General features: G+C 43.2%; 1 protein-coding gene across 1 annotated transcript in view; it reads left to right on the top strand.

Moving 5' to 3' along the window:
* cfap20dc (CFAP20 domain containing) overlaps positions 1 to 20,429 on the top strand; it is a 66,666-nt gene extending 46,237 nt beyond the window's left edge. The window contains exons 15-16 of the mRNA XM_041887848.1: positions 16,097 to 16,200; positions 20,047 to 20,429. Coding sequence (XP_041743782.1) covers positions 16,097 to 16,200; positions 20,047 to 20,168 — 226 coding nt within the window. The 3' untranslated portion in view covers positions 20,169 to 20,429. The remainder of the gene's footprint in view (positions 1 to 16,096; positions 16,201 to 20,046) is intronic.
* Positions 20,430 to 21,215: the final 786 nt, after the last annotated feature.

Here is a 21,215-nt window from a genome sequence, read left to right as displayed (position 1 = left end):
AAAATAGCTTCCATTAAATCTGCCTGTGCTTTGTGCCCCCCAGTGTGGAGTCAGAGGGAAGCAGTAGGGGGTAAATGGCTCTGGTAAGGACAGGAACGATTATTTGGAATATATTAGATTTTTGCTTCGGTCTGGAGAAGAGGTGATAATGTATTTCTAAGGGACACAATGGGGGAGGGTTACAATCTAGTCCATGAAGTTGAAATTGAAAATCTAGTAGGATTTATATCTGACAGAAGTATAGAATTGCTGTATTTATTAATGTGTAGATAGATGTATTTACAAAAAACTAACTCAGTGGAAGGATGTGGTGTTCCCAGTTTAGAGATTGAAATTTGAGATGTCCATATTTCACCTAAATGTATTCCGCAGCCACACTGTTAGCACGGAGGAAAGAGCTACACATCTCAGTCAAGTGATGATATCATATCAACTTATAGTAACTGTTCATCTTGAATATCAAAGATCAGAGCTAACTGGTGGAAGAGAAGGGGAATCCAGGGCATAGTGGAAAACAACTATATCTCTCCAATGGAAAATAATTATATTTCACAAATGTCCTAAAAGCTGTGAACAGTTTACTTTCAGATGTGTTCAAACTATCAGTGACTTACTTGACTTATTACTTTTAGCTCCTAGTTGAACAAATGGCCTCAAACCATCAGTAAGACGGCTTCTTTTTGAGGTAGTCAACTAGGAATCAACTTCAACCATAAAGGTGCCGTTCTGAAAGTCAGAGGTTAGGAGACAGGAGGCTAAAAGTAGCTATAATGGTCCTTCCATGCATTTCCCATGGGGAGAAGCTCTGTGGTCGACCATTCTACCATTCTCTCACACAGCGGGAAGGAGATAGCCTTTTGTTCTGTTCTGTCTGTTGTATTCACCTCTGATATAAATGGGAGAGAGAGAGCCCTGCTGGTAGCAGTACAGTAGCACACACACAACACACACACACATACACACGCTAATGCAGTCTGCAGTGCTCCTTCACCCCCATCTCTCGTGTGTAGGAGGAAGAGTATTTCTCCTCTCAGTACATCTGTCCCCCAGCAGCACAAGGTGTAATATTGGCCCTCTGACTACCACAGACTAGTGGCACTCAATTTTGACAATTAAATCCATTTTAATCCCACTTTGAAACATGATCCCACTTTGAAAAGAAATTAAACCTTCTAGAAGAAAATAAGAAAATAAAAAACTTAATAAACCTCCCATGATGTTCTCTGAAGCAACTTTTACCCTGAGGCAAAGAAAGTACAAAGAGATTGAAGACGACCTTAAAGTAAAAAATTGAAGAGAAAAGTGGATACCAATCTGGATGGTGTCTAATGTAGTAATTTACCATACAATGATAATGCCTAGCCTATTTTTCTCCAGTTTCCATTTTACATCACTATATACTTACATTTTAATTGTTTAATTTCTGACTCAAATGGCAGTGCTGGAAGGGGAGTATATGGGTATATTTGTTATTCAGAAAAGTATTCACACCCCTTGACTTTTTCCACATTTTGTTGTGTTACAAAATGGGATTAGAATAGATTTAATTGTCATTTTTTAAATCAAGGATCTACACAACATACTCTAATGTCAAAGTGGAAGAAAAATTGTAACATTAAAAAAATTTTTATGGAGAATAAAACACTAATATATCTTGATGTTAGAATCACCTTTGGCAGCGATAACAGCTGTGAGTCTTTCTGGGTAAGTCTCTAAGAGCTTTGTACATCTGGATTGCACAATATTTGCCCATCATTCTTAAAAAAACTATTCAAGCTCTGTCAAGTTCATTGTTGATCATTGCTAGACAGCCATTTTCAAGTCTTGCCATATATTTTCATGCTGATTTAGGTCAAAACTGTAACTAGGCCACTCAGGAACATTCAATGTCATCTTGGTAAGCAACTCCAGTGTATATTTGCCCTTGTGTTTTAGGTCATTGTCATGGTGAAAGGTGAATTTGTATCCCAGTGTCTGTTGGAAAGCAGACTGAACCAAGTTTTCCTCTAGGATGTTGCCTGTGCTTAGCTCTATTCCATTTATTTTTACCCCCCCCCCAAAAAAACTCCCTAGTTCTTGTCGATGACAAGCATACACATAACATGATGCAGCCACCACCATGCTTGAAAATATGAAGACTGGTAATCAGTGTTGTATTGGGTTGGATTTGCCCAAAACATAACGCTTTGTATTAAGGTCAAAAAGTTCATTTCTTTGCCAATTTTTTTGCAGCATTACTTTAGTGCCTTATTGCAAACAGGATGCATGCATTCTGTACAGGCTTCCTTCTTTTCACTCTGTCATTTATGTTAGTATTGTGGAGTAACTACAATGTTCTTGATCAGTTATCTCTTATCACATCCATTAAACTCTGTAACTGTTTTAAAATCACCATTGGCCTCATGGTGAAATCCCTGAGCGGTTTCCTTCCTCTCCGGCAACTGAGTTAGGAAGGACGCCTGTATCTTTGTAGTGACTGGGTGTATTGATACACCATCCAAAGTGTAATTAATAACTGCACCATGCTCATAGGGATATTCAATGTCTGTTAGTTTTTTACCCATCTACCAATAGGTGCCCTTGCAAACCATTTGAAAACCTCCCTTGTCTTTGTGGTTGAATCGGTGCTTGAAATTCACTACTCGACTGAGGGACCTTACAGTTGTATGTGTGGGGTACAGAGATGGGTTAATCATTTAAAAATAATGTTAACCACTATTATTGCACACAGAGTGAGTCCATGCAAATGTATTTAGGCTTGCCATAACAAAGGGGTTGAATAATTATTGACTCAAGACATTTTAGCTTTACATTTTAAATTTGTAAAACATTCAAAAAACATTATTCCACTTTGACATTATGGGGTATTGCGTGTAGGCCAGAGAGCCCAAAAAATCTCAATTTTATCAATTTTAAAGTCAGGCTGTACACAACAAAATGTGGAAAAAAAGAAATGGTTGTGAATACTTCACAGAAAATGTGGAAAAAAATCAGTGGGTGTGAATACTTTCTGAAGGCAGTGTGTGTAATATATAAATACAGTACCAGTCAAAAGTTTGGACACACCTACTCATTCAAGGGTTTTTCTACATTGTAGAATAATAGTGAAGAAATCAAAACTATGAAATAACACAAATGGAATCATGTAGGAACCAAAAAGTGTTAAACAAATCAAAATATATTTTAGATTTTAGATTCTTCAAAGTAGCCACCCTTTGCTTTGATGACAGCTTTGCACACTCTTGGCATTCTCTCAACCAGCTTCACCTGGAATGCATTTCCAACAGTCTTGAAGGAGTTCCCACATACGCTAAGCACTTGTTGGCTGCTTTTCCTTCACTCTGCGGTCCAAGTATTCCCAAACCATCTCAATTGGGTTGAGGTCGGGTGATTGTGGAGGCCAGGTCATCTGATGCAGCACTCCATCACTTCCTTCTTGGTCAAATAGCCCTTACACAGCCTGGAGGTGTGTTGGGTCATTGTCCTGTTGAAAAACAAATGATAGTCCCACTAAGCGCAAACCAGATGGGATGGCGTAGAGCTGCAGAATGCTGTGGTAGCCATGCTGGTTAAGTGTGCCTTTGAATTCTAAATAAATCACAGACAGTGTCACCAGCAAAGCACCCCCACACCATCACACCTCCTCCTATACAGTGGGGAAAAAAGTATTTAGTCAGCCACCAATTGTGCAAGTTCTCCCACTTAAAAAGATGAGAGAGGCCTGTAATTTTCATCATAGGTACACGTCAACTATGACAGACAAAATGAGAAAAAAATCCAGAAAATCACATTGTAGGATTTTTTAATGAATTTATTGGCATATGATGGTGGAAAATAAGTATTTGGTCAATAACAAAAGTTTCTCAATACTTTGTTATATACCCTTTGTTGGCAATGACACAGGTCAAACGTTTTCTGTAAGTCTTCACAAGGTTTTCACACACTGTTGCTGGTATTTTGGCCCATTCCTCCATGCAGATCTCCTCTAGAGCAGTGATGTTTTGGGGCTGTCGCTGGGCAACACAGACTTTCAACTCCCTCCAAAGATTTTCTATGGGGTTGAGATCTGGAGACTGGCTAGGCCACTCCAGGACCTTGAAATGCTTCTTACGAAGCCACTCCTTTGTTGCCCGGGCGGTGTGTTTGGGATCATTGTCATGCTGAAAGACCCAGCAACGTTTCATCTTCAATGCCCTTGCTGATGGAAGGAGGGTTTCACTCAAAATCTCACGATACATGGCCCCATTCATTCTTTCCTTTACACGGATCAGTCGTCCTGGTCCCTTTGCAGAAAAACAGCCCCAAAGCATGATGTTTCCAACCCCATGCTTCACAGTAGGTATGGTGTTCTTTGGATGCAACTCAGCATTCTTTGTCCTCCAAACATGACGAGTTGAGTTTTTACCAAAAATTTATATTTTGGTTTCATCTGACCATATGACATTCTCCCAATCCTCTTCTGGATCATCCAAATGCACTTCAGACGGGCCTGGACATGTACTGGCTTAAGCAGGGGGACACGTCTCGCACTGCAGGATTTGAGTCCCTGGCGGCGTAGTGTTACTGATGGTAGGCTTTGTTACTTTGGTCCCAGCTCTCTGCAGGTCATTCACTAGGTCCCCCGTGTGGTTCTGGGATTTTTTGCTCACCGTTCTTGTGATCATTTTGACCCCACGGGGTGAGATCTTGCGTGGAGCCCCAGATCGAGGGAGATTATCAGTGGTCTTGTATGTCTTCCATTTCCTAATAATTGCTCCCACTGTTGATTTCTTCAAACCAAGCTGCTTACCTATTGCAGATTCAGTCTTCCCAGCCTGGTGCAGGTCTACATTTTTGTTTTTGGTGTCCTTTGACAGCTCTTTGGTCTTGGCCATTGTGGAGTTTGGAGTGTGACTGTTTGAGGTTGTGGACAGGTGTCTTTTATACTGATAACACGTTCAAACAGGTGCCATTAATACAGGTAACGAGTGGAGGACAGAGGAGCCTCTTAAAGAAGAAGTTACAGGTCTGTGAGAGCCAGAAATCTTGCTTGTTTGTAGGTGACCAAATACTTATTTTCCACCATAATTTGCAAATAAATTCATTAAAAATCCTACAATGGGATTTTCTGGATTTTTTTCTCAATTTGTCTGTCATAGTTGACGTGTACCTATGATGAAAATTACAGGCCTCTCTCATCTTTTTAAGTGGGAGAACTTGCACAATTGGTGGCTGACTAAATACTTTTTTTTCCCCACTGTAGCTTCACGGTGGGAACCACACATGCAGAGATCATCCGTTCACCTACTCTGCGTCTCACAAAGACACGGCGGTTGGAACCAAAAATCTCAAATTTGGACTCATAAGACCAAAGTACAGATTTCCACTGGTCTAATGTCCATTACTTGTGTTTCTTGGCCCAAGCAAGTCTCTTCTTATTATTGGTGTTCTTTAGTAGTGGTTTCTTTGCAGTAATTCGACCATGAAGGCCTGATTCACACAGTCCCCTCTGAACAGTTGATGTTGAGATGTGTCCGTGAAACTCTGTGAATCATTTATTTGGGCTGCAATTTCTGAGGCTGGTAACTCTAATGAACTTATCCTCTGCAGCAGAGGTAACTCTGGGTCTTCCTTTCCTGTGGCGGTCCTAATGAGAGCCAGTTTTATCATAGCACTTGATGGATTTTGCGACTGCACTTGAAGAAACTTTCAAAATTCTTGAAATGTTCCATATTGACTGATCTTCATGTCTTAAAGTAATGATGGACTGTCGTTTCTCTTTGCTTAATTGAGCTGTTCTTGCCATAATATGGACTTGGTCCTTTACCAAATAGGGCTATCTTCTGTATACCAGCCACAACACAACTGATTGGCTCAAACGCATTAAGAAGGAAAGAAATTCCACAAATTAACATTTAACAAGGCACACCTGTTAATTGAAACGCATTCCAGGTGACTACATCATGAAGCTGGTTGAGAGAATGCCAAGAGTGTGCAAAACTGTCATCAAGGCAAAGGGTGGCTACTTTGAAGAATCTCAAATATATACAGTGGGGAGAACAAGTATTTGATACACTGCCGATTTTGCAGGTTTTCCTACTTACAAAGCATGTAGAGGTCTGTAATTTTTATCATAGGTACACTTCAACTGTGAGAGACGGAATCTAAAAATCCAGAAAATCACATTGTATGATTTTTAAGTAATTAATTTGCATTTTATTGCATGACATAAGTATTTGGTACATCAGAAAAGCAGAACTTAATATTTGGTACAGAAACCTTTGTTTGCGATTACAGAGATCATACATTTCCTGTAGGTCTTGACCAGGTTTGCACACACTGCAGCAGGGATTTTGGCCCACTCCTCCATACAGACCTTCTCCAGATCCTTCAGGTTTCGGGGCTGTCGCTTGGGCAATACGGACTTTCAGCTCCCTCCAAAGATTTTCTATTGGGTACAGGTCTGGAGACTGGCTAGGCCACTCCAGGACCTTGAGATGCTTCTTACGGAGCCACTCCTTAGTTGCCCTGGCTGTGTGTTTCGGGTCGTTGTCATGCTGGAAGACCCAGCCACGACCCATCTTCAATGCTATTACTGAGGGAAGGAGGTTGTTGGCCAAGATCTCGCGATACATGGCCCCATCCATCCTCCCCTCAATATGGTGCAGTCGTCCTGTCCCCTTTGCAGAAAAGCATCCCCAAAGAATGATGTTTCCAACTCCATGCTTCACGGTTGGGATGGTGTTCTTGGGGTTGTACTCATCCTTCTTCTTCCTCCAAACACGGCGAGTGGAGTTTAGACCAAAAAGCTATTTTTGTCTCATCAGACCATATTACCTTCTCCCATTCCTCCTCTGGATCATCCAGATGGTCATTGGCAAACTTCAGACGGGCCTGGACATGCGCTGGCTTGAGCAGGGGGACCTTGCATGCGCTGCAGGATTTTAATCCATGACGGCGTAGTGTGTTACTAATGGTTTTCTTTGAGACTGTGGTCCCAGCTCTCTTCAGGTCATTGACCAGGTCCTGCCGTGTAGTTCTGGGCTGATCCCTCACCTTCCTCATGATTATTGATGCCCCACAAGGTGAAATCTTGCATGGAGCCCCAGACCGAGGGTGATTGACCGTCATCTTGAACTTCTTCCATTTTCTAATAATTGCGCCAACAGTTGTTGCCTTCTCACCAGGCTGCTTGCCTATTGTCCTGTAGCCCATCCCAGCCTTGCGCAGGTCTACAATTTTATCCCTGATGTCCTTACACAGCTCTCTGGTCTTGGCCATTGTGGAGAGGTTGGAGTATGTTTGATTGAGTGTGTGGACAGGTGTCTTTTATACAGGTAACAAGTTCAAACAGGTGCAGTTAATACAGGTAATGAGTGGAGAACAGGAGGGCTTCTTAAAGAAAACAGGTCTGTGAAAGCAGGTCTGTGAAAGCCGGAATTCTTACTGGTTGGTAGGTGATCAAATACTTATGTCATGCAATAAAATGCAAATTAATTACTTAAAAATCATAGTTGAAGTGTACCTATGATAAAAATTACAGACCTCTACATGCTTTGTAAGTAGGAAAACCTGCAAAATCGGCAGTGTATCAAATACTTGTTCTCCCCACTGTATATATTTTTGATTTGTTTAACACTTTTTTGGTTACTACATGATTCCATATGTGTTATTTCATAGTTTATGTCTTCACTATTATTCTGTAATGTAGAAAATAGTAAAAATAAAGAAAAACCCTTGAATTAGTAGGTGTGTCCAAACCTTTGACTGGTACTGTATATTTGTTTGTTTTTTAGACTAGGAACTCTAGACTGGGACTAGAGTACTGTGGTGGACAGACACTTGTGTGAAATCCCAGCATGTGTCTGTGTCTAATGAATGGTCCTCCAGAGTTCTCGGTTGTTGAGCCAGTTAGAACAGAACAGAGGAGCTGAGCTGGGATGCTCAAGGGCAGTGGACGGGGAGGTTAGTGGTGGCCCATGGTGGGCTGGTCTAAAGAACAAAAGAGATGGGAGGCTTTGGTGGGCCTCATGGAGAGATCATAAGGCTCGATCCCTACAGTATTCTTCTTTCCCAAATCTCTTTGATGGGTGGTGGTAATAATTGAGGTCCTGATATAGATGGGGATGGCGCCGACAGACATGGCAGTTCTGCTTCTAGCTCCTAAGTAACTTTCCAGTATTTTGTTTTTTTGTGTGTTATTTCTTACATTATTAGCCCAGAACGTTTTTTGTGTTATTACATACAGCCGGAAACAACTTTTGGAGTGGCGGTAACTCACCAGCATTACGACCAGGAATACGACTTTCCCTTATTGGATCCTTTGTTCGTACCCCCCAGGGCAATTGAACATATCCCAGAGGCTGCTCCAAGACACCGCCGGCGGAGAAGAGGTATTCGGAGTGGACTTCTAGTTCGATACAGGAGGCGTGCACATCATCCACCGCTTCCGAGTATAGTACTAGCTAATGTTCAGTTTCTGGACAATAAAGTAGACGAGCTCAGGGCGAGGATATCCTTCCAGAGAGAAATCAGGGACTGTAACATACTCTGTTTCACGGAATCATGGCTCTCTCTGGATATACTGTCTTCGTCCATACAGCCAGCTGGGTTCTCAGTACATCGTGCAGACAGGAATAAAGAACTCTCCGGGAAGAAGAATGGCAGTGGTGTATGATTAACTACTCATGGTGTGATTGTGATAATGTATAAAAACTCAAGTCCTTTTGTTCAACCGACCTAGAATACCTCACAATCAAATGCCGACCGTATTACATCCCAAGAGAATTATCTTTGGTTATAGTCACTACTGTGTATGTCCCCCCTCAAGCCAATACCACGACGGCCCTCAAGGAACTACACTGGACTTTGTGCAAATTAGAAACGACATGTCCTGAGGCCGCATTTATTGTAGCTGGGGATTTTAACAAAGCAAATTTGAGGAAAACGCTACCGAAGTTCTATCAACACATTACCTGTAGTACTCGCACTGCTAAAACGCTCAACCACTGTTACTCCCCCTTCTGGGATGCCTACAAGGCCCTCCCCCGCCCTCCCTTCGGCAAATCAGATCACAACTCCATTTTCCTCCTCCCTTCCTATAGGCATAAACTAAAACAGGAAGTACAGTACCCGTGCTAAGGACTATTCAACGCTGGTCTGACCAATCAGAATCCATGCTTCACGATTGTTTTGATCACGCGGACTGGGATATGTTCCGGGTAGCCTCAGAGAATAACATTGAAATATACACGGACACGGTGACTGAGTTCATCAGGAAGTGTATAGGGGATGTTATTCCCACTGTGACTATTAAAACCTACCCAAACCAGAAACCGTTGATAGATGGTAGCATTCGCACAAAACTGAAAGCGCGAACCACCGCATTTAACCATGGCAAGGTGACTGGGAATATGGTTGAATACAAACAGTGTAGTTATTCCCTCCGTAAGGCAATCAAACAGGCAAAACGTCAGTACAGAGACAAAGTCGCAATTCAACGGCTCAGACACGAGAAGTATGTGGTAGGGTCTACAGACAATCACGGATTACAAAGGGAAAACCAGCCACATCGGACACTGACATCTTGCTCCTGGACAAGCTAAACACCTTCTTCGCCCGCTTTGAGGATAACACAGTGCCACCGACGCAGCCCACTCCCCAGGACTGTGGGCTCTCCTTCTCTGTGACCGACATGAGTAAGACATTTAAGGGTGTTAACCCTCGCTAGGCTGCCGACCCAGACGGCATCTCTAGCCGCATCCTCAAAGCATGCGCAGACCAGCTGGCTGGAATGTTTACGGACATATTCAGTCTCTCCCTATCCCAGTCTGCTGTCCCCACTTGGTTCAAGATGTCCACCATTGTTCCTGTACCCAAGAAAGCAAAGGTAACTGAACTAAATGACTATCACCCCATAGCACTCACTTCTGTCATCATGAAGTGCTTTGAGAGGCTAGTTAAGGATCAAATCACCTCTACCTTGCCTGACACCCTAGAACCAACAGCGCCGGAAGAAGATGGCTGCCGTTTTACAGCCCTCTAACCAATTGTACTATTATGTGTGTTTTTCCGCGTTATTTGTAATTTATTTTGTACATAATGTTTCTGCCATCGTCTCTTATAACCAAAGAGAGCTTCTGGATATCAGGACAGCGATTACTCACCTCGCGTTGGACGAACACTTTTTCTTCAATGAGGCGTTCGCGAAGGATATTCTACAGACTCCCGACAAGGCCCAGATCCCCGTCATTCGCGTGAGGAAGAGACGGAGATATCGTGGGCGCAGATCCGGGTGCCTTGTAAGGATACGACGGCGAACGAGTAAACTGCCTCTCCCATCAATCCTATTAGCCAACGTTCAAGCTTTGGAGAATAAAATGGACGATTTAAGATTACGGTTATCCTACCAACGGGACATTAAAAACTGTAATATCTTATGTTTCACGGAGTCGTGGCTGAACGACGACAATGATAACATTCAGCTAGCAGGCTATACGCTACATCGGCAGGACAGAACGGCAGACTCGGGTAAGACGAGGGGTGGCGGTCTCTGTATATTTGTAAACAACAGCTGGTGCACAAAATCAAATACTAAGGAAGTCTCAAGGTTTTGCTCGCCTGAGGTAGAGTATCTTATGATAAGCTGTAGACCACACTATTTACCAAGAGAGTTTTCATCTATATTTTTCATAGCTGTCTATTTACCACCACAAACCAATGCTGGCATTAAGATTGCACTGAATGAGTTGTACAAGGCCATTAATCAACAGGAAAACGCTCATCAAGATGCAGCGCTCCTAGTAGCAGGGGACTTTAATGCAGGGAAACTTAAATCCGTTCTACCTAATTTCTACCAGCATGTTAAATGTGCAACCAGAGGGGAAAAAACTCTAGACCACCTTTACTCCACACACAGAGACGCATACAAAGCTCTCCCTCGCCCTCCATTTGGCAAATCTGACCATAACTCTATCCTCCTGATTCCTGCTTATAAGCAAAAACTGAAGCAGGAAGCACCAGTGATTCGGCTAATAAAAAAGTGGTCAGATGACGCAGATGCTAAGCTACAGGACTGTTTTGCTAGCACAGACTGGAACATGTTCCGGGATTCTTCAGACAGCATTGAGGAGTACACCACATCAGTCACTGGCTTCATCAATAAGTGCATCGATGATGTCGTCCCCCACAGTGACCGTACGTACATACCCCAACCAGAAGCCATGGATTACAGGAAACATCCGCACTGAGCTAAAGGGTAGAGCTGCCGCTTTCAAGGAACGGGACTCTAACCCGGACGCTTATAAGAAATCCCGCTATGACCTCCGACGAACCATCAAACAGGCAAAGAGTCAATACAGGTCTAAGATTGAATCATACTACACTGGCTCTGACGCTCGTCGGATGTGGCAGGGCTTGAAAACTATTACAGACTACAAAGGGAAGCACAGCCGCGAGCTGCCCAGTGACACAAGCCTACCAGACGAGCTAAACCACTTCTATGCTCGCTTCGAGGCAAGCAACACTGAAGCATGCATGAGAGCACCAGCTGTTCCGGACGACTATGTGATCACGCTCTCCGTAGCCGATGTGAGTAAGACTTTTAAGCAGGTCAACATTCACAAGGCCGCAGGGCCAGACGGATTACCAGGACGTGTACTCCGAGCATGTGCTGACCAACTGGCAAGTGTCTTCACTGACATTTTCAACATGTCCCTGACTGAGTCTGTAATACCAACATGTTTCAAGCAGACCACCATAGTCCCCGTGCCCAAGAACTCTAAGATAACCTGCCTAAATGACTACCGACCCGTGGCACTGACGTCTGTAGCCATGAAGTGCTTTGAAAGACTGGTCATGGCTCACATCAACAGCATAATCCCAGAAACCCTAGACCCACTCCAATTTGCATACCGCCCCAACAGATCCACAGATGATGCAATCTCTATCGCACTCCACACTGCCCTTTCCCACCTGGACAAGAGGAACACCTACGTGAGAATGCTATTCATTGACTACAGCTCAGCATTCAACACCATAGTGCCCTCAAAGCTCATCACTAAGCTAAGGATCCTGGGACTAAACACCTCCCTCTGCAACTGGATCCTGGACTTCCTGACGGGCCGCCCCCAGGTGGTAAGGGTAGGTAACAACACATCTGCCACACTGATCCTCAACACGGGGGCCCCTCAGGGGTGCGTGCTCAGTCCCCTCCTGTACTCTCTGTTCACCCATGACTGCATGGCCAGGCACCGACTCCAACACCATCATTAAGTTTGCCGACGACACAACAGTGGTAGGCCTGATCACCGACAACGATGAGACAGCCTATAGGGAGGAGGTCAGAGATCTGGCCGTGTGGTGCCAGGACAACAACCTCTCCCTCAACGTGACCAAGACAAAGGAGATGATTGTGGACTACAGGAAAAAAAAGAGGACTGAGCACGCCCCCATTCTCATCGACGGGGCTGTAGTGGAACAGGTTGAGAGCTTCAAGTTCCTTGGTGTCCACATCACCAACGAACTATCATGGTCCAAACACACCAAGACAGTCGTGAAGAGGGCACGACAAAGCCTATTCCCCCTCAGGAGACTAAAAAGATTTGGCATGGGTCCTCAGATCCTCAAAAAATTCTACAGCTGCACCATCGAGAGCATCCTGACTGGTTGCATCACCGCCTGGTATGGCAACTGCTTGGCCTCTGACCGCAAGGCACTACAGAGGGTAGTGCGTACGGCCCAGTACATCACAGGGGCAAAGCTCCCTGCCATCCAGGACCTCTATACCAGGCGGTGTCAGAGGAAGGCCCTCAAAATTGTCAAAGACTCCAGTCACCCTAGTCATAGACTGTTCTCTCTGCTACCGCACGGCAAGCGGTACCGGAGTGCCAAGTCTAGGTCCAAAAGACTTCTCAACAGCTTCTACCCCCAAGCCATAAGACTCCTGAACAGCTAATCATGGCTACCCGGACTATTTGCACTGCCCCCCCACCCCATACTTTTTACGCTGCTGCTACTCTGTTAAGTATTTATGCATAGTCACTTTAACTCTACCCACATGTACATATTACCTCAACTACCTCAACTAGCCGGTGCCCCCGCACATTGACTATGCAACGGTACCCCCCTGTATATATAGCCTCCCTACTGTCACTTTATTCTATTGTATATATAGCCTCCCTACTGTCACTTTATTTTTACTTCTGCTCTTTTTTTCTCAACACTTTTTTGTTGTTGTTTTTATTCTTACTTTTTTGTTTAAAATAAATGCACTGTTGGTTAAGGGCTGTAAGTAAGCATTTCACTGTAATGTCTGCACCTGTTGTATTCGGCGCATGTGACCAATAAAATTTGATTTGATTTGATTTGATTAGACCCACTTCAATTTGCTTACCGCCCCAATAGATCCACAGACGATGCAATCGCCATCGCACTGCACACTGCCCTATCCCATCTGGACAAGAGGAATACCTATGTCAGAATACTGTTCATTGACTATAGCTCAGCCTTCAACACCATAGTACCCTCCAAGCTCATCATTAAGCTTGGGGCCCTGGGTCTGAACCCCGCCCTGTGCAACTGGTCCTGGACTTCTTGACGGACCGCCCCAGGTGGTGAAGGTAGGAAACAACACCTCCACTTCGCTGATCCTCTTTACAGGGGCCCCACAAGGGGGCATGCTCAGCCCCTCATGTACTCCCTGTTCACCTATGACTGCATGGCCACGCACGCCTCCAACTCAATCATCAAGATTGCAGACGACACAACAGTAGTAGGCCTGATTACCAACAATGACGAGACAGCCTACAGAGAGGATGTGAGGGCCCTGGCGGAGTGGTGCCAGGAAAATAACCTCTCCCTCAATGTCAACAAAACGAAGGAGCTGATCGTGGACTTCAGGAAACAGCGGAGGAAGCACGCCCCTATCCACATCGACAGGACTGCAGTGGAGAAGGTAAAAAGCTTCAAGTTCCTCGGCGTACACATCACTGACAATCTGAAATGGTCCACCCACACAGGCAGTGTGGTGAAGAAGGCGCAACAGCGCCTGGAACACTATTCACTTTAAAAATGTTTACATACTGCTTTACTCATTTCATATGTATATACTGTATTCTATTCTACTGTATTTTAGTCAATGCCACTCCGACATTGCTTGTCCTAATATTTATATATTTCTTAATTCCATTCTTTTACTTTCAGATGTGTGTATTGTTGTGAATTGTTAGATACTACTGCAATGTTGGCGCTAGGAACACAAGCATTTCACTACACCCGTAAAAACATCTGCCAAATATGTGTATGTGACCAATAAAATTCAATTCGATAATAGCGATGGGATTTTCCTGATTAATTAAAACTGGCCTCCTTTTTTGACATTATCCACTATTCACAAATTGTTGATATTGACCTACAGTATCTCACAAAAGTGAGTACACCCCTCACATTTTTGTAAATATTTGAGTATATCTTTTCATGTGTCAACACTGAATAAATGACACTTTGCTACAATGTAAAGTAGTGAGTGTACAGCTTGTATAACAGTGTAAATTTGCTGTTCCCTCAAAATAACACAACACACAGCCATTCATGTCTAAACCGCTGGCAACAAAAGTGAGTACACCCCTAAGTGAAAATGTCCAAATTGGGCCCAAAATGTCAATATTTTGTGTGGCCACCATCATTTTCCAGCACTGCCTTAACCCTCTTGGGCATGGAGTTCACCAGAGCTTCACAGGTTGCCACTGGAGTCCTCTTCCACTCCTCCATGACGACATCACAGAGCTGGTGGATGTTAGAGACCTTGCACTCCTCCACCTTCCGTTTGAGGATGCCCCACAGATGCTCAATAGGGTTTAGGTCTGGAGACATGCTTGGCCAGTCCATCACCTTTACCCTCAGCTTCTTTAGCAAGGCAGTGGTCGTCTTGGAGGTGTGTTTGGGGTTGTTATCATGTTTGAATACTGCCCTGCGGCCCAGTCTCCGAAGGGAGGGGATCATGCTCTGCTTCAGTATGTCACAGTACATGTTGGCATTCATGGTTCCCTCAATGAACTGTAGCTCCCCAGTGCCGGCAGCACTCATGCAGCCCCAGACTATGACACTCCCACCACCATGCTTGACTGTAGGCAAGACACACTTGTCTTTGTACTCTTCACCTGGTTGCTGCCACACATGCTTGACACCATCATAACCAAATAAGTTTATCTTGGTCTCATCAGACCAAGATTGTCTTCAGCAAACTGTTTGTGGGCTTTCTTGTGCATTATCTTTAGAAGAGGCTTCCTTCTGGGACGACAGCCATACAGACCAATTTGATCCAGTGTGCAGCGTATGGTCTGAGCACTGACAGGCTGACCCCCCACCCCTTCAACCTCTGCAGCAATGCTGGCAGCACTCATACGTCTATTTCCCAAAGACAACCTCTGGATATGACGCTGAGCACGTGCACTCAACTTCTTTGGTCGACCATGGCGAGGCCTGTTCTGAGTGGAACCTGTCCTGTTAAACCGCTGTATGGTCTTGGCCACCGTGCTGCAGCTCAGTTTCAGGGTATTGGCAATCTTCTTATAGCCCAGGCCATCTTTATATAGAGCAACAATTCTTTTTTTCAGATCCTCAGAGAGTTCTTTGCCATGAGGTGCCATGTTGAACTTCCAGTGACCAGTATGAGGGAGTGTGAGAGCAATGACACCACATTTAACACACCTGCTCCCCATTCACACCTGAGACCTTGTAACACTAATGAGTCACATGACACCGGGGAGGGAAAATGTCTAATTGGGCCCAATTTGGACATTTTCACTTAGGGGTGTACTCACTTTTGTTGCCAACGGTTTAGACATTAATGGCTGTGTGTTGAGTTATTTTGAGGGGACAGCAAATGTACACTGTTATACAAGCTGTACACTCACTACTTTACATTGTAGAAAAGTGTCATTTCTTCAGTGTTGTCACATGAAAAGATATACTCAAATATTTACAAAAATGTGAGGGGTGTACTCACTTTTGTGAGATACTGTACACCTCAACTAATATTATGAATTTCCTAATTGTCTTTGTAGTCCTGATAGCATCTCTGTAGTGATTACTGTGTTCTGATGCCTATTGCCTCTAGGGAATGGATGGATGTCCTCAGCCCTCCCATTATTCCTCTTAGCCAAAAGAAAGGGAAAGGGTCAGAGGGCACAGGAGACCATCGGAGGGGACCCCCGACCAGAGGTACAGGCTTGGCTCAACACCCCCACCACCAAACTCCTTGACCTCCACACACACACATACTGTACACACACACACACACACACACACACATACATGCACACACGTAAGCCTATAGAATCCATATTGTTTTAAATTATTTTCAGAAACCTGTGAAATGGCATTACTGTCACATTCTGCTAATGGAAAGGTTTCACAGGTGTCCGAAGTTAGGCAGGCTGAAATGTTAAGGCTGTCTTAAAGAAGACACAGCGTGGAAACGAGGCAGAGCGAGGAGACCCATAAAACTAGGTCCAATTAGGGCTATAGAACCCAGGAGGCTGCAGCTTTCTGTTCTCCCTGTGACTCCATAGGTCAGAGACAGTCTCGTTACAAGGCAGTGCTTCCAAAGACACACCTGCTGGGGTTAATTGGCAAAACCTTTTCAATTTACAACATAATTTTAAACCTCTGACACATTGTGTCTTATAATTAGTTTTCATTATCATCCATTGGAGTTTCCAATTAGATACAATGTTCCTCCCAGAGCATTCCATTACCTTTTTAAGTAGCTAACTGCCTGTCAATTTAACAGCTAAAATCATGGCACTTAAAGCAAGGGGCTGGAAATTACATCACCTTTTTATTTAACAGCTTTCATAATGTGTCTGTGCGGTATGAGAATCTTAAACGTGGCTGTGCTGATTGATGTGAGGAGAGTGTCTGAAATGGCCGAGGAGAAGTTAAGATTCACCTGGGTCCCAAGATCAGCAGACACTTACAGCCTCCCAGGAACAATTTAATTCCACTAAATAGTTCTGTTCACAGGGTAGTAGGGGGACAGATTCATGGCTTACACTGCGCAGGTCTGGTGTTGGCAGTCTCTTCAGTCGTGTACTTCCAGTTCATACAGGGTCGTGTTCAGTTCTCACTAAGAGGAATATTTTCTAAGAGGAAATCAGAATGCTTGTTCAGTCCAAAGGAGGCTGGTGGGAGGAGCTATAGGAGGATGGGCTCATTGTAATGGCTGGAATTGAATAAATGGAACAGAGTCAAACATGGTTTCCATATGTTTGATATAGGGTTGCAAAAGGAGGGTATATTATTGGAAACTTTCTAAGTTTACCAGTAAACTACCAGAATTTTGGTATATTTCAAGGATTTTATGTAATCTATCACAATACATCTACTGGCCCTTTTGGGTACTTCAGGTGTCTGTAATAATCTCTAGCCCTCTATGTGGCTTTAGCACATGTAAAATATATGAAATAATTAAATAAGATGATTTTAAAATAAAAAATAGAATGACAAAGCTGTAAAACATTATCTTAAATACAAACCATCAACTTAGTGAATACCATCGGTGTTTAATAAGAGGGTTTCAGCATGAAATATCCTTTATATTTTTCTTTACACATTTTCTTTATTTTACTATGTCAGTATGTATTTGTTGTCAATATTTTGGTGTCAGACTGGTGGCAGTTGTGAACACAGTCAATAGTTGGAAGAGTTGCAGAGTTAATTGAAAATAATGCCATTGTTGATTAGATGCCTTTTTAATTAATTAGGCTATTTCTCTTGAACCATATGGTCTATCCACTAGAAACTCATGGACAATATGGACAGAGATTTTTGTAAAGTTATTCAAGTATAAATTACCAAAGTTAGGATAGATTGCCATCGATTTTCTGTTAATTACAAAACGTTGGTAAATTCCCGATAGCTTTACAGCCCATACCGTATAATTTATTCCATTCCAGCCATTACAATGAGCCCGTCCTCCTATAGTGCCTCCCACCAGCCTCCTCTGGTTCAGTTGTACACTTCTACTTTGTGTATATTTATATATGGGGGGTTGTTTATATTGTAGCGAGCTAAACAACACCTTTGCGATCTCATCAAAAGGTTTGGCACTTCTGAAAAAAAAGACCAACTAAATAAAAATGTGGTCCTCTTAATGTAACCGGTTTAGGTGTTGGAAAATGAAATAGTCGTAGGGAGCCAGGTTCACGTCCCGGTCAGGCTACCCCCCCTGGTGTATGTGCATGTTATGGTATGTCATGACTGCATGTTCCTCCTGTTTTTCCATTTTTTTTATATACAGTGAGGGAAAAAGGTATTTGATCCCCTGCTGATTTTGTACGTTTGCCCACTGACAAAGAAATGATCAGTCTATAATTTTAATGGTAGGTTTATTTGAACAGTGAGAGACAGAATAACAACAAAAAAATCCAAAAAAACGCATGTCAAAAATGTTATAAATTGATTTGCATTTTAATGAGGGAAATAATTATTTGACCCCTCTGCAAAACATGACTTAGTACTTGGTGGCAAAACCCTTGTTGGCAATCACAGAGGTCAGACGTTTCTTGTAGTTGGCCACCAGGTTTGCACACATCTCAGGAGGGATTTTGTCCCACTCCTCTTTGCAGATCTTCTCCAAGTCATTAAGGTTTCGAGGCTGTCGTTTGGCAACTCGAACCTTCAGCTCCCTACACAGATTTTCTATGGGATTAAGGTCTGGAGACTGGCTAGGCCACTCCAGGATCTTAATGTGATTCTTCTTGAGCCACTCCTTTGTTGCCTTGGCCGTGTGTTTTGGGTCATTGTCATGCTGGAATACCCATCCACGACCCATTTTCAATGCCCTGGCTGAGGGAAGGAGGTTCTCACCCAAGATTTGACGGTACATGGCCCCGTCCGTCGTCCCTTTGATGCGGTGAAGTTGTCCTGTCCCCTTAGCAGAAAAACACCCCCAATACATAATGTTTCCACCTCCATGTTTGACGGTGGGGATGGTGTTCTTGGGGTCATAGGCAGCATTCCTCCTCCTCCAAACACGGCGAGTTGAGTTGATGCCAAAGAGCTCCATTTTGGTCTCATCTGACCACAACACTTTCACCCAGTTCTCCTCTGAATCATTCAGATGTTCATTGGCAAACTTCAGACGGCCCTGTATATGTGCTTTCTTGAGCAGGGGGACCTTGCGGGTGCTGCAGGGTTTCAGTCCTTCACGGCGTAGTGTGTTACCAATTGTTTTCTTGGTGACTATGGTCCCAGCTGCCTTGAGATCATTGACAAGATCCTCCCGTGTAGTTCTGGGCTGATTCCTCACCGTTCTCATGATCATTGCAACTCCACGAGGTGAGATCTTGCATGGAGCCCCAGGCCGAGGGAGATTGACAGTTATTTTGTGTTTCTTCCATTTGCGAGTAATCACACCAACTGTTGTCACCTTCTCACCAAGCTGCTTGGCGATGGTCTTGTAGCCCATTCCAGCCTTGTGTAGGTCTACAATCTTATCCCTGACATCCTTGGAGAGCTCTTTGGTCTTGGCCATGGTGGAGAGTTTCGAATCTGATTGATTGATTGCCTCTGTGGACAGGTGTCTTTTATACAGGTAACAAGCTGAGATTAGGAGCACTCCCTTTAAGAGTGTGCTCCTAATCTCAGCTCGTTACCTGTATAAAAGACACCTGGGAGCCAGAAATCTTTTTGATTGAGAGGGGGTCAAATACTTATTTCCCTCATTAAAATGCAAATAAATTTATAACATTTTTGACATGCGTTTTTCTGGATTTTTTTGTTGTTATTCTGTCTCACTGTTCAAATAAACCTACCGTTAAAATTATAGACTGATCATTTCTTTGTCAGTGGGCAAACGTACAAAATCAGCAGGGGATCAAATACTTTTTTCCCTCACTGTATATATATATATATATATATATATATTTTTTATTCTTTCTTAAAACTGTGTTGTTGGTTAAGGGCTTGTAAGTAAGCATTTCACTGTAAGGTCTACACCTGTTGTATTCGGCGCATGTGACAAATACAAATTGATTTGATTTGATTTGTTTGTTTGTGTTTCAGGGGCTGATGGATCAGTGAATGGAGGAGATGAGGATGAGGAGGAGTATCTGAATCTGCTCTATGATCCCTCTCTTAACTGCTACTTTGATCCCCAGTCTGGGAAATACTATGAGCTGGCCTAATTCATCAAGCTTTTTGATTAGCAAAATGTAGAAAAGGAACAGAACAGGCTTGTTCACTGCTGGCAAAATATATGTTTTTTGTTTTACTTAATTACGCTTTTCTGAACTATTGATGAGCCTTAGAAAATATTTATACCATTCTGTCATCCTCGGTTGTATTTGATATGGAATGGTGAGGATGTTCTTGTAATTAATTGTTTAGACAGTGGCTTTTTGAAGGGTTCTGTAATGTATAGTGTATTCAGTAGTGTGTGTGTCATGTGTGTCCTCTACAAATGTTTGTGATTAAACGTATTTGTTTTATCCTTGGCTCAACATTCTTTTGTCCTTTGTTCAATTTAAGTGGTTAGACTTAGCCAGGGGCGGACTGGGAGAAGAATTTGGTCCTGGCATTTTATCCACACCATCCCACATCACTGTGTGCGGCGCCAACTCGCCGTATCTGTCTCAGCATCTTCTCTGCTGTCACTCTGTGCTTCTTCTTGTTTTCTGTCTGTCTGTCTTGCCTGTCTGCTTAAGCCTTATACATGATAAAAGCCAATGATTTAGGCTATATTGCAAATTAGTGCCTGTTAAATGTGTTCCCCTGAATCAACACTAAGTGTTAATTACTATTACAGGGCTCCAGAATAAAAATGTCCCCTAACTTTTACAGTTGGTGGCACCAGCCCATGATTTAGTCAGACCAAAATCATGAGTAATAATCTTATAAAGTAATTCATACTGCTTTATTAATATTAAGAAGTATAATAAATAGACTACTGAGGTAGGCCTATTCACGAAATAAGTTGTTTAATCTAACAACATGTCCAAGCAAAAAATATTTTGGTGTGTGTCAATTTCAACCAGCCCATCTAACAAAAAAATTGACCAGCCCATCTGGCATTTGCCAGAATTGCCAGATGGCCAATCTGCCCCTGGACTTAGTCTATACAAGGCCTACAAGACAAATCAGGACTGCACTTAAATAGATGATCTTCATATTTCCCGCAATTACTCTATTACTATGGAGCTATATATTTCTGTGGATTTCACTGCTTATGAAAT

Source organism: Coregonus clupeaformis, chromosome 10, assembly GCF_020615455.1.
Source record: "Coregonus clupeaformis isolate EN_2021a chromosome 10, ASM2061545v1, whole genome shotgun sequence".
In the NCBI taxonomy this organism is placed as follows: Eukaryota; Metazoa; Chordata; class Actinopteri; order Salmoniformes; family Salmonidae; genus Coregonus; species Coregonus clupeaformis.
This window is presented reverse-complemented; position numbering and strand designations above follow the sequence as displayed.